The sequence below is a fragment of the Danio aesculapii genome, chromosome 15 (genome assembly GCF_903798145.1).
Source record: "Danio aesculapii chromosome 15, fDanAes4.1, whole genome shotgun sequence".
Taxonomy (NCBI): Eukaryota; Metazoa; Chordata; class Actinopteri; order Cypriniformes; family Danionidae; genus Danio; species Danio aesculapii.
The window spans coordinates 45,479,803-45,494,532 of record NC_079449.1 but is presented as its reverse complement, the minus strand read 5'-3'; the positions used below and the strand labels follow the sequence as shown (position 1 = coordinate 45,494,532).

Genomic DNA, 14,730 nt, shown 5'->3' with positions numbered 1-14,730 from the left:
TTTATTCTTAGTGTGTATTACATATACATAGGAAATAATGTATATTTATTAAAACAGAAAACTTTTATTTTGGATGTGATTCATCTTTGCCCAGCACTAGTTGTTAAAGGTGTTTTCCTACTAACCCTGATGTGAAGTGTATGTAACCTGTAATACACACCCTGCTTCAGATAGGAGTTAAATATACAATGTGCTGTCAACTTTTATAAGCCGTCAAACTTAAGATGTGACGGTCGATAAACAGTGGGAAATCTCATAAACATGCAGTCAGGGAGGAACCTGGGACCAGGATATAATCATGATTCAAGGTGGTCTTTTTTCCACTTGAACAAGCAAGCAACTACCCAGAACCTCCTAGCTGTGCTTGCAATAATATTTAAGCCTAAACTTAAGATATACAGTCGAAGTCCGAATTATTCACCCTCCTGTACGTTTGTATCTTCTTTTTTCAATTTTTTTCCCAAATGACGTTTACAGCGTAAGGAATTTTTCACAGTATTTCCTATAATATTTTTTCTTCTGGAGAAAGTCTTATTTGTTTTATTTCAGCTAGAAAAAAAAAACATTTCAAGGTCAGTATTATCCGCTTGTTAAGTGTGACGTCACCATAGACTGTAAAATATATGGACGTAGTATCCGTGACGTCACCCATAGGTTTCTGAACACTGCAAATGAAGCTACAAGTAGGCGCGGCCAACCGTCGCCATTTTGTTCGCGCGTCATCGCACCCACGGCGGAATACCAAACAAGGGCAAAGAGGCGGAGAGTGAGCGGAGCTACAGACACCTGCTGGCACTTTGCTTAGACCTGGCAGACAGACTTTACTCTGGGAGAAACGCTTGATACTCTATTACCTGCGACTCGTTTGTGTTCTGACCACATGTGCTTGGCTGTACACTATATTAATAAAGTGTTTAGACTTTTAAAAACACTGTAGTAATACAGTGAGCCACTAAACATTGTTCTTATGACGTTTTTCTACAGGAGGAAAACCCGAATTACTTCCAAACACTTCAGATATAGTGTGTGTTAGTAAATGCAGGACTATTGATGAACTCCAGCATAACACTGTATGATAACGCTTCAGATGACTGTTCTAGAGCCTACAGCTAATCAATCTGTCACATTCTGGAGTGCTTTACGGGTCTAAAGAAAAATATAAATGATAAATGATCTTAAATAAAACACACACATTTATAGAGATGGTATACAAGTATATAACTTTACTCACATGGGAAACGAGGCCATATGAATGGCTTGTGAGCACAATTAAGTGCACACAGCATCCCATATCATCTGATAATTGTAAGAAATAATCCCAAAAGGCAGCTGACTGTGTAAAGCCACATAAAACAAAACAAAAATACGATGAATATGCCGAGATCAGTGTCTAATCTGCCGGATTCAGCTAAGGTGAAGTGACGGCGACCAGCGAGACCTAGCTGTCACTCAAGTGGCCACGCCCTTAATTATGCAAACTTAATATAACCTAATATAAAGAAAATGGATGAGTTATAAAAATATTCACCCTCTCACAGTTGTCATGGAGGGTAATAATAGCTATATGAACCAAAATCGTTCTTTGTACCAGGCTGTAAACACCTTTTTTTCTGCTGTAAAGTTGGCCATTCTAACAGTGGGCTCAATTGAAATTTGCTCTATTATGGAGCCAGGACTAGCGGAATTTTCAGTTACTTCAGTATTGGCTTCCCGAGGGAGAGCGGGAGGTTGCCGCTTGGACGTCACCCTAAGCGGCTTCCAGGTCCAAGTGCTATATCAACCTGTATGGGCAGACTCATCAAATGGTAATAATAAACCTTTACAAAGAGCTGTAATACTTTCGAAAATCACGATTGTAAAGTATAAATCGTTAAAATTTTGGTATTTGTGACGCAGCAACTCCAGAGACTGCTGTGCACACCATGATTGTGTCTAAAATTCAATTTAAAGTGTGATAGGACTAAAAAGTGGTCATAAACGAATATTTTCTCAATTCAAAAGAGTAGCGGCTTGTACCCGGAAATATTCCATACGTCACCGATACGTCACGATTTAACAAGCGAATTGGCCTCTTTAAGCAATATTAGAACAATATAATAGAACAAACCACTGTTCTACAATGACTTGCCTAATTACTCTAGCTTGTCTCAGGCCCGTTTACGCTAATTAGCTTTAGTTTTAAAACAGCGTTTTAGCATGAAAACGTTTCGCGTCCGCACTGGTGTTTAAGCTAGCGTTTCTGAATAGCTCTCCATCCACACTACACCACTGAAAACGCACATCACGTGACCACACACACTCTGGCATGCACTGCAGTGTATGCGGAGGTCTGAGCTCCAGGCAGTCAGCGGCGGCGCTTTGAGCACATCTACCCAGGTGAGAGCAGCGCACGTCGGGCAGTTCATCAAGGATCTCCCGCTGGATCTAATCTCACTATACTTGTTAAACATGATATTTAATTCATCTTGTTGTTTATATCTAACGTCATATTCCCCGACTTTGGTCTTTTGAATCTATTACTTGTTCTCAGGTAACGTGTTTGGGCTTAGTGCAAAGACAGGTTCATATTAGTTTGTCACCACGTACTCTTATTCTGCACATTTGACTGATTGCTTGCCTTTATTTCCTATAATGTATAAACTTACTGCACGTTATACTTTCATAATGGCCGTTATTGTTTATTAAAACTGATATTCAGCAAAAGAGACGGGATATGCTTCATATTTTTCAATGAAAATGAAAGGAGGCAGTGATGTTATAGACTCTGTTTGGTTATAAATATGCACACAGTGAAGATGACGCTCGTATAAATATGTAGCTACACGACGCCTCAACACTTTTGGCGTCTGTTAAGTTGTTAATATCAAAATGTAAATAGGCAGTTCCTCATATCATGTTTTCATTTTATTGCTAAGATAGTGAAACAGCGTAGCCCGCACGGTGATGTGAAGGCGGTTGTAAAGTACACTGTTCCCTATGAAGATTTACCTGACGTGTCCTTGGGAGTTTGTTTTCTATATCAAACTTGCGAAGTCTGAACTTAAGGAAAGCATTCAAGACTGAACTTTGTGCACTTAATATTGAGGAAAAAGCCCCAGAGGGTGTTGCTGACGAACATGAAGAGGGTTGGGGAGTCGTGGAAGAAAGTGAAAGTGAAAGTGAACAGCGGACGGAGGAGGAGAGCAGTTGATTAGTAAAATGAGGTGCCGGATTAGATTTCAGAGACGCTGGATCCGGCATGTTCCGGCACAAATTAAGCCTATGTATGTATATGTATATGTGTGTGTGTGTGTGTGTGTGTGTGTGTGTGTGTGTGTGTGTTTGTATATATATGTATATATGTATATATGTATGTATATATATATATATATATATATATATATATATATATATATATATATATGTATGTGTATGTGTATGTGTATGTGTATGTGTATGTGTATGTGTATGTGTATGTGTATGTGTATATGTATATATATATATATATATATATATATATATATATATATGTATATATATTAATTAATAATTTGACCACTCACTTGCCATCATTATCTTCCCCATCCATTTTGGCTTATACTCGCGTGAAATTAAATTATCACTGTATAATAATAATAATAATAATAATAATAATAATGACACTGTATAATTTTAATTGAGTAAATAATTATATAATGTACATTTATGCTTTGAGCTACAAACGTTTAATTTATTGTGCCCAAATGGCTTCAATTTTACTTCAAATTCTTACAGTCAGTCCTTACAAACACATGCAAATAATAAACTTTCACTCTACATATACAATACCTGACAAAAGTCTTGTCGCCTATCCAAGCTTTAGGAACAACAAATAACAACTTGACTTCTAGTTGATCATTTGGTATCAGAAGTGGCTTATATGAAAGGCAAAGGCCTCTAGATTACGCTGATTTGACCAAAATAAAATAAGATTTTTAATGATTTAATAATTTTTAATAATTATTTAACAGTATGGTCTGACTTTGCTTAGACAAAAGTCTTGTCATTTAAAAAAATAATGTCCAGTATAGAATATAAAGTCATGCTGCAGTGGAAAAAGATGACTCCCATGAGCTTGGAGGACTGCATCCATACACCTCTCCAATGACTCAAATCACTTATCAATAAAGTCATCTGGAATGACAAAGAAAGAATTTGCCTTCTCCTGTGGTTTGTAATGTAATGGGCAGCACAAATGTCTTGATACCTCAGGCTGTCGATGTTCCACTCTGCAGATCTCTCGCATGCCCCCATACTGAATGTAACCCCAAACCATGAGTTTTCCTTCACCAAACTTGACTGATTTATGTGAGAATCTTGAATCCATGCGTGTTCCAGTAGGTCTTCTGCAGTATTTGTGATGATTGGGATGCAGCTCATCAGATGCAAGTTCAGCCACTTTTCCAAAGGATCAACTAGACTGATCAACTAGACTGTCAGTCATCTGCACATCAATAACTGTCTGGTTTAGCTCAGCTTCTAAATACGACCTCCAAAGACTACGTTGAATAGTTCGAACTGCTGAGCGAATCACTGGTACAACCCTTCCTACTCCCCAAGTACTGTACTTATCCAGAGCGAGCAGGAGGACTGCCAAAATCACTCTGGACCCCTCACACCCAGCACCCTGTCTCTGTTATCCTGTTGCACTGTAGAAGCTCTGTCACGAAAACAAATTCCTCGTATGTGTGAACATACCTGACAATAAAGCTCTTTCTGATTCTGATTCTAGACAGGTCAGGTTATTATTTGTTGCTTTTACAACTGGGATCAGAGACTAGACTTTTGTCAGGTAGTCCATAATATAACTAATTTAATTGTTTGAAAACATTGACAGAGGCATTCCAAAAAAATGTAAAATTAAAAAGGGTTTCGCTATTTTGGTGAAAACCTATTTTTTTTTAATGGAAGGTCATATATTTGCTCATGTATTGTGCATCCCTAGCTCTCAGGTAAAAAAAAAAAAAAAAGTTGGCCATGTAATCTCCTGAAAAAATTACAGTTCCGGTGAATGCAAAGGGCCCATCATTCAACACCCCTCCAGTCATCATGCCTCCTAATAGGACGCTGTGGGCTCCAGTGTGACCCTTTGTGACCCCTGGGTGAACAGATTTGCGCCTTCAGGCCGCGCTCCGCTGCTGGCGTCATCCGCTCTCTCGCTGAGAAGAGAATTAGAGCACAGAAAACACTTGAGTGGAGCTGAATGCTGCCTTCTTTCTGTCTTTTTTTTTTTTTTACCCCCCGCTGTGGCCTCACTTATATTACAGAGTTGTGGTTTCAAAATAGAAGGTTTGCCAGTGAAAGGGAGCATAGAGGTGGTTGTTTTGGGTTTATTTGTATTTTTTTTGTTACTCAACAGTCGTACGATGGAGTTACTTGAGTGTTAAATCAGTGGGGCTTCAAATATCAGACATTTTCTTGTCTGATAGCAGACGGAGCCTTTTCGCATATGGAGCCAGATCAGTCTCAAAAATAATACATTTGCAAAATAAAATTCCTACATGCACTGCAAAATTCACATTTACAAAATAAAATTCCTACATGCACCGCACCATTCACATTTACAAAATCCAATTTGTAAATTCAAAGCACAATACGATACGATTTAAAACGATACGATCTTGTTTTTGGAACATTTTTCTTGATATCGTATCGAAGTTAGAAATTCCAATACTGTGACAAAAAAATTTATAATTCAATAAGTATCGATACAGTAATATTTAAAACGATACAATCTTGTTTTTGGTTAGTATCTTACTTCCTTGAAGTATCTAAAATGGTATCGATAATTGATATTTTTCTTTATATTATATCGTATCGAAATGAGAAATTCCGTTATTGTGACAATAATATTGATCATTCAATAAGTATTGATACTGTAAAATTTAAAACGATACGATCTTGTTTTTGGTTAGTATCGATAGTGGCTTTGCTCTCTTGCATTCTCTTCTCAGCAGCATCCCAGAAGCTTCTTTGAAGTATCGAAAATGATATCGAATATTGATATTTTCTTTATATTATATCGTATCGAAATGAGAAATTCCAGTATTGTGAGAATAATATTAATATTTCAGTAAGTATCGATACTGTAATATTTAAAACGATACGATCTTGTTTTTGGTTAGTATCGATAGTGCCTTTGCTCTCTTGCATTCTCTTCTCAGCAGCATCCCAGAAGCTTCCTTGAAGTATCGAAAATAGTATCGAATATCAACATTTTTCTTGATATTGTATCGAAGTTAGAAATTACAATACTCTGACAAAAAAATGTATAATTCAACAAGTATCGATACAGTAATATTTAAAACGATACGATCTTGTTTTTGATTAGTATCGATAGTGGCTTTGCTCTCTTGCATTCTCTTCTCAGCAGCATCCCAGGAGCTTCCTTGAAGTATCTAAAATGGTATCAAATATTGATATTTTTCTTTATATTATATCGTATCGAAATGAGAAATTCCAGTATTGTGACAATAATATTGATAATTCAATAAGTATCGATACTGTAATCTTTAAAACGATACGATCTTGTTTTTGGTTAGTATCGATAGTGGCTTTGTTCTCTTGCGTTCTTTTCTCAGCAGCATCCCAGAAGCTTCTTTGAAGTATCTAAAATGGTATCGAATATTGATAAATTTCTTTATATCGTATCGAAATGAGAAATTCCGTTATTTTGACAATAATATTGACATTTCAATAAGTATTGATACTGTAAAATTTAAAATAATACGATCTTGTTTTTGGTTAGTATTGATAGCGCCTTTGCTTTCTTGCATTCTCTTCTCAGCAGCATCCCAGAAGCTTCTTTGAAGTATCGAAAATGGTTTTGAATATTAATATTTTCTTTATATTATATCGTATCGAAATGAGAAATTCCAGTATTGTGACAATAATATTGATATTTCAATAAGTATCGATACTGTTATATTTAAAACGATACGATTTTGTCTTTGGTTAGTATCGATAGTGGCTTTGTTCTCTTGCATTCTCTTCTCAGCAGCATCCCAGAAGCTTCTTTGAAGTATTGAAAATGGTATCGAATATTGACATTTTTCTTGATATCGTATCGAAGTTAGAAATTCCAATACTGTGACAAAAAAAATGTATATTTCAATAAGTATCGATACAGTAATATTTAAAACGATACGATCTTGTTTTTGGTTAGTATCGATAGTGGCTTTGCTCTCTTGCATTCTCTTCTCAGCAGCATCCCAGAAGCTTCTTTGAAGTATCGAAAATGATATCGAATATTGATATTTTCTTTATATTATATCGTATCGAAATGAGAAATTCCAGTATTGTGAGAATAATATTAATATTTCAGTAAGTATCGATACTGTAATATTTAAAACGATACGATCTTGTTTTTGGTTAGTATCGATAGCGCCTTTGCTCTCTTGCATTCTCTTCTCAGCAGCATCCCAGATGCTTCCTTCAAGTATCGAAAATGGTATCGAATAGTGATATTTTTCTTGATATCGTATTGAAGTTACAAATTCCATTATTGTGACAACACTGAAACAGACAGAAAATCCAATTGAGTCATCCCTAATAAGAACAAACAAACAAACTTACAAACAAAAACTAGCGTTGTCACGATACTGAAATATCCTACCAAGAAAAATAACGATATTTGATACAAATTACAATACTTCTAAGGAGCAAAGCCGATATTGATATTAACCAAAAGCAAGATTGTATCGTTTTAAATATTCCAGTATCAATCCTTATGGATATTTTCTGACAGCACTAGTCTCTTTTATTAAGAACTGGTAGTCTGACAATCACAAACCCTCTTCTGAAGTGCTTTTGAGGTTTGACCTGATGACTTCAGTATCTTTAGCACCTAAGTGTCAAACATGTGGTTAAATCCTGGCGCAGGCGCTTCATTCAGTGTCTCCCTAAAGCCCGCATGTGCTGAAAAGTGCTTTGTTAGGTCTTAGCAGGATTGGTCTTGTTGAGCACCATCACCCCCATAACCTGAGTTGGTGTGCGGGTTTAAGTAGGGGACTAGTTAACGGATTAGTCTGATCGCTGCCGCTGCTGAGAACGCATGCGCCTGATGCTAATGAGCTTCAAGGACACATATCATTTCCTCCTTATTACCTTCTGCTGGTGACTCATTGGCAGTCTCATACATAGGACAGCGAGAGAGAGAGAAAGAGAAGGGTGGGAAGAGATTCACACCAACTGAACGCCATACTATGAGTTGATTAGTTCGTTTTAATTCATTTTGGTGTGTGTGTGTGTGGACGTGGCAGTGAACAAATGGGATATTTTTATTCCTGCTGCGTGGCACCCAGACAGGTCAAACTGTCCCTGAATACAATGAATTGAGCTTAAAATAGGTTATTTTTTCTCTCTCTTACGCACAATTCTAAAATAAGCAAAAAAAAAAGTGAAATAAAGTTGAATTCATGCAATTGACGCACTCGAAACCACGACTGACCCTGAAAAGACAATATACTGTTTATCTAAACTGGCTGACTGGTGAAGTTAAGTACCAGGGCATGAATCAGATGATGGAACTACTTTTTTATTAACACTGGAGTCTCCATAGACTTCAGACAAGGCTGGACGATATGGAAAAAATGTATATCCTGATATATTTCTTAATTTCGATACGATATAATTCCGATATCGATATGGACAATATTAAAAAGCCAAGAAAAAACTGGCAAGAACGCACACAATGGATGTCTGATCCAACAAATGTCTGCAAACTGAGTTTGCAAATGGCTCGTTTCCACTGACTGGTACAGTACGGTACGGTTCGGTTTGGTACGGGTCACCTTTATCAAGCTTGCGTTTCCACTAACAAGGGTACCCTTTTGGTGGGCGTGGTGTATAACAGAAAGTTTCAGTCGATGTCATTCTTGCTGGAGGAAATGTCTACAATAAAGCTGTACGGGTCACTTACATATCATATGAGAAGCTCTTCTCATAAAACAGATGCTTTACACACATAAATACTTGTGTAGAAATGTTTATTACTAACTTTTCAATGAACATGAGTTGATTATAACTGCAGATCAATGACAGTGCGAAACGGCCTACTGTAACGTCTGTTATTATATTAAATAAATGAACATATATGAACACAAACAGCTCCTTACAGTCTCCGATATGTTATCAATTACAGAAGAACACACACAACAGACATTTCGTCAGTATTTAGGTTAAAAAACAACACTAAATATAGCCTACAGTCAGTGTAAACCTCTCATCTGTGTCTGTAATCTTCAGCAGCACATGTAACCTCTGTTAGACAGTAATTCCATCATTCTGAGTACATATTAGTCCAAAAGGTGATAATAACAATAATAATTAAATAAGGCAGTGTGTTCACGTCTGCTCAAAAATAATGTGCTCCTTTTTTTCCGGCTTCTCCCTTGTTTTTTCCGCGCTTCACTCTCGCGTTTGTCAGTGTCTGACAGGATCGGGTTTCAAAAGCACGTCAATAATCAAGCGCAGGTTATTATCATCAGCTCAAGAAGTTTGTTATTTCAGATATAATGTTAGATGCGCGCGAGCGCAAGGAAGAAAGCGAAACCGCTCGCGCCTCAGACTGCCTCGTAAAAAAACTACGCGGCACAGGGTAAATCTGCTCTACTCCATGGCTTTGTGGCTGTTTATCGAGACGACGACAAGGTTTGTTTGAGTCCGGGTCGACCATGGCTCATTATTATATGTATAAATAATTCCGCTGTAATCTCTCGGCTGTGCGTGTATTTTAAATATGGCGGTTTTTTGTTGTCATTCTGGCTTGTTGCGTAAGCGAATGATGTATCTCTGTAAACATATCTCTGTAAAATCAGCTGCGCGTCTAGCTCCGCCTTTTGGTACCCTTTCTCATGTTTGGTACCCTTTCGAAAGGGTGCCGAAAAAGTGGTACGGTACGGTTCGGTACGCTTTTTGACAGTGGAAACGGCCATAAAAGCGTACCAAATTGAACCGTACCGTACCACTCAGTGGAAACTGGCCTAAAGTCTATTATACCTCCAGGCTCTTACAACTTTCTTTTTTCTTTAAATAAAAGCAGTACAAAAAATTAATGTGCACTTTTTATTTGTGTTTAGCCTTTACAATCAAGAAATGTGAAATAAACTATCAAATAAATAAAACTCTGACTCAGCTTATATGTAATATATAGAGATAGTTTGTTAGTTTTTTTGTATATGCTGAATGTTTAACAATTAAAATAATACCAAAATCGTACAATTATGACATTCACATCGTCAAAAAAAGCAGAAAAAGAATAATAATTATAATAATAATAATAATAAAAAAAGAGAATAGGCTACATTAATATTTGCAATAGAAAAAGAGTTGTTTGAGTATATTCATAGTTTTGATTGCTTTTCATCTTGACGTGCCATGACTCGGATGGGGGTGAGGTTTAGGCGGGTGAATGTGTGTATATATATATATATATATATATATATATATATATATATATATATATATATATATATATATATATATATATATATATATATATATATATATATATATCTCGTTACATATCTGTCTTTATATGTAACGAAATAGAATAGAGATAGAGCCATCTGTGCAGCACTCTCAGCTTCCTCTGCCATCGTTCCTTCTCTTATAGTCCAGAGCTCCTTCCGTGGGATTCGAGGCTGGTGTGCGCCACAGGTGTTTCTCATTATTCACTTGCGCGCCGGCTTCATTCCATATCTGCAGCTCTCTGCCCCGCCCCCTCGCCACAGCATAGTTAATAACACAAGATATGTCTGCGCCAATAGCCTAGTGGTTAATTGCGCCGTCAAATAGCACCATGGTGCTCACGGTGACCAGAGTTCGATTCCCGGCTCGAGGTCCTTTGCCAACCCTTCCCTTCTCTCTGCTCCCAATACTTTCCTCTCTGAAATCTCCAGTGTCCTATCTCAATTAAAGGTGAAAACTCCCCAAAAATTATTATAAAAATAAAAAAATAAATAACACAAGCTGTACTACATTACCTTGTGTTGTTTCTATGTCACTTTTCGTGTGTGTTTGTTTGTAAGACCGGTTGTTTTCGGACCGAGACAGTTGTCGGTGATTCTTCCAATTGTAAAGTCATGCAGTGTGAAACTCTGTGATTGAGTGTGTGTGTTTTGTGTTTTCAGGAGCAGGCAGTGTCTCTCCTGTAGTGTGGATGAGGGAGTCATGGCTGAACACTCGTCCTCCCCGCTGGAGTCCGGCCAGTTGCTCAGTCAGGACATCCCGATGCTCAGCTCGCCGCCGCCGCCTCCACATCCGGCCAACATCGTCAACGGAGATGGACCACAACAGGTAGCAGAAAACATCATCGCAGATTTGTGTTCACTCGTGTTTGTGTGTGTGTGTGTGTGTGTGTGTGTGTGTTTGCGAGAGTGTTTGTGTGTTTTTGTTTGTGTGTGTGTGTGTGTTTGTTTGTGTCTGTCTGTGTGTGTTTGTGTTTGAGTGTGTGTTTGTGAGTGCAGTTGTTTGTGTGTGTTTTGGTGGGTGAGACTGTGTTTGTTTGTTTAAGAGTGTTTTTGTGTATGTGTGTTGATGTTTATGTTTGTCTTCCTGTGTGTGTGTGTGTGTGTGTCTGTGTTTTTGCTTATGTGTGTTTGTTTGGTTGTGTTTGAGTGTGTGTGTTTGGGTGGGTGAGAATGTGTGTTTGTTTTTGTGTTGTGCATGCTTGTTTGTCTCTCTGTGTGTGTGTGTGTGTGTGTGTGTGTGTGTGTGTGTGTTTGTGTTTGTTTGTTTTTGTTCTACTATTCCGTCATGGTATATGTGGCGTACTTCCCAAGTTGTGATGTGTGCTCTTGTGGCTCTGGGCAATGGTTACGTCATTGACCCTGACCCGACATGGAGACGTGTGATAGTGGGAGTAAAGGCCACGGAGAGGAGCTGTCCATCCCTCGTTGCCCGTAGGGCTATCGTGGCGAATGTCAGTGGCCATGACGTGGTTGGGTGGCATTTCTGTCACTCTCTCAAACATCAGGCTGATTGTACTTTACTGACCATGACTTTCCAAGGATAAACGATGATGCATTTTCACCTTTTTTATTTATTTTTAACAGGGGAAGTGGGTTCTTATTCTATCTCGTTGGTAATTACCATAAATTGTGATGAGTAATTGTACTCTTATGCACACTTGTGGCTTGGAAAATTATAGTGCACACAGATAAGTGTTTCAGACTGTTTCAGACTCTTTAAAATTAGCATGAAGCAGAGGTTAAAGTTGTCCTTGTCCATTATCGTGATGCACATCTGATTGGAAATGGATTTTTGGAAACAGTTTGTGAAATGAGAAAAAAAATGTAGGGCGGTATGTGATTTCATCTTTTGGGAACCTTTTGGATTGTTGGAATATTTTTATTCTACTTTTTATTCTAAGTTGTGGAGGATTACAGTTCACTGGTATCATTTGTCGGCACCCAGAATCTTTTCAGATGCCCAATGATGAGTCAAGGCAGAGATTGGAGACAGACTGATAGCCCAGCCCCAACAGACTGATAGCCCGCCCCAAAGGACTGATAGTTGAGCACTAAAGAACTGATAGCCCCTCCCTAAAGGACTGATAGCGCCACCCCAAAAAACTGATAGCCCCGCCCTAATGGTCTGATGGGCCCTCCCTAAAGGACTGATAGGTCACTCCTAAAAGACTGATAGCCCCTGCCCTAAAGAACTGATAGCTCTGTCCCAATGGACTCGTACCTCACCATAAGACTGATAGCCCTGCTCCAAAGAACTCATAGCTCTGCCCTAAAGAACTGATAGCCCCTTCCTAAAAGGACTGATAGCTCTGCCCCAAAGAACTGATAGCTCCACCCTAAAGGACTGATAGCCCTGCCCTAAAGGACTGATGGGCCCTCCCTAAAGGATTGATAGCCCAGTCCCAATGGACTGATACCTCACCATAAGACTGATAGCCCTGCTCCAAAGAACTCATAGCTCTGCCCCAAAGAACTGATAGCTCCACCCCAAAGAACTGATAGCTCCACCCCAAAGAACTGATAGCTCCGTCCTAAAGGACTGATAGCTCTGCCCTAAAGAACTGATAGCTCCACCCTAAAGGACTGATAGCCCCTGCCCTTAAGGACTGATATATCTGCCCTATAGAACTGATAGCTCTGCCCTAATAGGCTGATAGCCCCACCCCAAAGGACTGACAGCCCTGCCCTAAAGGACTGACAGCCCCACCCTAAAGAACTGACAGCCCCACCTTAAAGAACTGATAGCCCCGCCCTAAAGAACTGACAGCCCTGCCCTAATTGACTGATGACTCACCCTAAAAAACTGATAGCTCCATCCTAAAGTATTAATAGGCCCTCCCTAAAGGACTCATAGCCCCTCCCTAAAAGACTGATAGCCCCTGCCCTAAAGGACAGATAGTTCTGCCCTAAGGAACTGATTGCTCTACCCTAATAGACTGATAGCTCTGGCCTAAATGACTGATAGCCCCACCCCACAGAATTGATAGCTCCATTCTAAAGGACTGATAGCTCCGCCCTAAAGGACTGATAGCCCAACCCCCCCAAAAAAACAATGGCTCCGTTCTAATGACATTCCGTGTTACAAAAAATAAGGAAAATAGTTTTGAAGAGGAGGGAAGGACTGAAAGCCCTGTCCCAATGGACCGATATCTGACCATAAGGTGCTCTTGTATTAAAATAAGAGGTAATAAGTGTAGATAAGTAAATAAGAGTAAATTTAGATTTCATGGCGACATTAAGCTATAAACTCATATTTAAAGAATGTTGTTAGTTAAGGAGGTTTTACTCTCTGTGTGTAGTGGGAGTGTATCCAGGCTCAGCGAGGTCGTGTTGTTAATAACCTGCTGTTGACTTTTCAGCTCCCTGTGGCGATCACCTGACAAGCCCTTCCCAATCATCTCTATGGTCCACTGAGCACTTAAACAGGCAGAAAATGCGTACACACCATCCCCTTCTCCAATCTTTCGTTCCTATGACCTCTTTTATCCCTGTTCATTTTTTTATCACCTTCTGCTCATCTCATTCGTCAAACCACAAGTTGCAGAAGTGCGTTGGCAAGTAAACTCATTCATTCAAGTGGCCTCTGTAGAGCATAAAACCTTCATGCTTTTTAATGCCTGATTCTACTCCTCTTGGTGTGTTGGGTCAGTGGAAAGATAGGGATGTTAAGTTGTTGAGTGTAAAGTCAAGTTGTTAGGGAGCTGCTAAATGGCGTCTGCCATGATCTAGAGATGCAATAGATATTATATACCTATTAATTGATTGAATTTACAGAAATGGTACTACAGTTAAGGAATTATTACTATGCCTTCACATCGAAGACGATGAGAGTGCAGTCGCCTGTCGACAATGCTATGTGCCTTCACAGGTTCACTGGCGAGAGTGTCAAAATCTCATATTTAAAGAAGCTGTTGCAATATATCAGTTACATTCCCGCATAAAAACATGCTTTCTAGCGTGAAAATGTTGCGCACTTTTTATCAAATTCATTTAACAATGAAAGATCTAGTTGTTGTGTGTGATGCGGCATTGCTTATTATCCAATATCTGTCCATATGTCTGAAATACTCTGAAGCAGCAATACTGTTTTGTACTGTTGTTATAGTTAGCATGACATTCTCACTTTTTTAAAGAAAAAAAATACGTACATCGCCATCGCCATCGCACATCGCCAGTAACTTAATGTATGTCACTGTAAGAAAACATTGTAAATAATTGGAAATCCAGCGACCGCAATAGT

General features: G+C 38.7%; 1 protein-coding gene across 2 annotated transcripts in view; it reads left to right on the top strand.

The window, feature by feature from the left end:
* Positions 1-14,730, top strand: part of fndc3a (fibronectin type III domain containing 3A) — a 131,200-nt gene that overhangs the window by 14,773 nt on the left and 101,697 nt on the right. For both annotated transcript variants that reach the window (XM_056473043.1, XM_056473041.1), the window contains exon 2: positions 11,151-11,316. In XM_056473043.1, coding sequence (XP_056329018.1) covers positions 11,191-11,316 — 126 coding nt within the window. In that variant the 5' untranslated portion in view covers positions 11,151-11,190. The remainder of the gene's footprint in view (positions 1-11,150; positions 11,317-14,730) is intronic.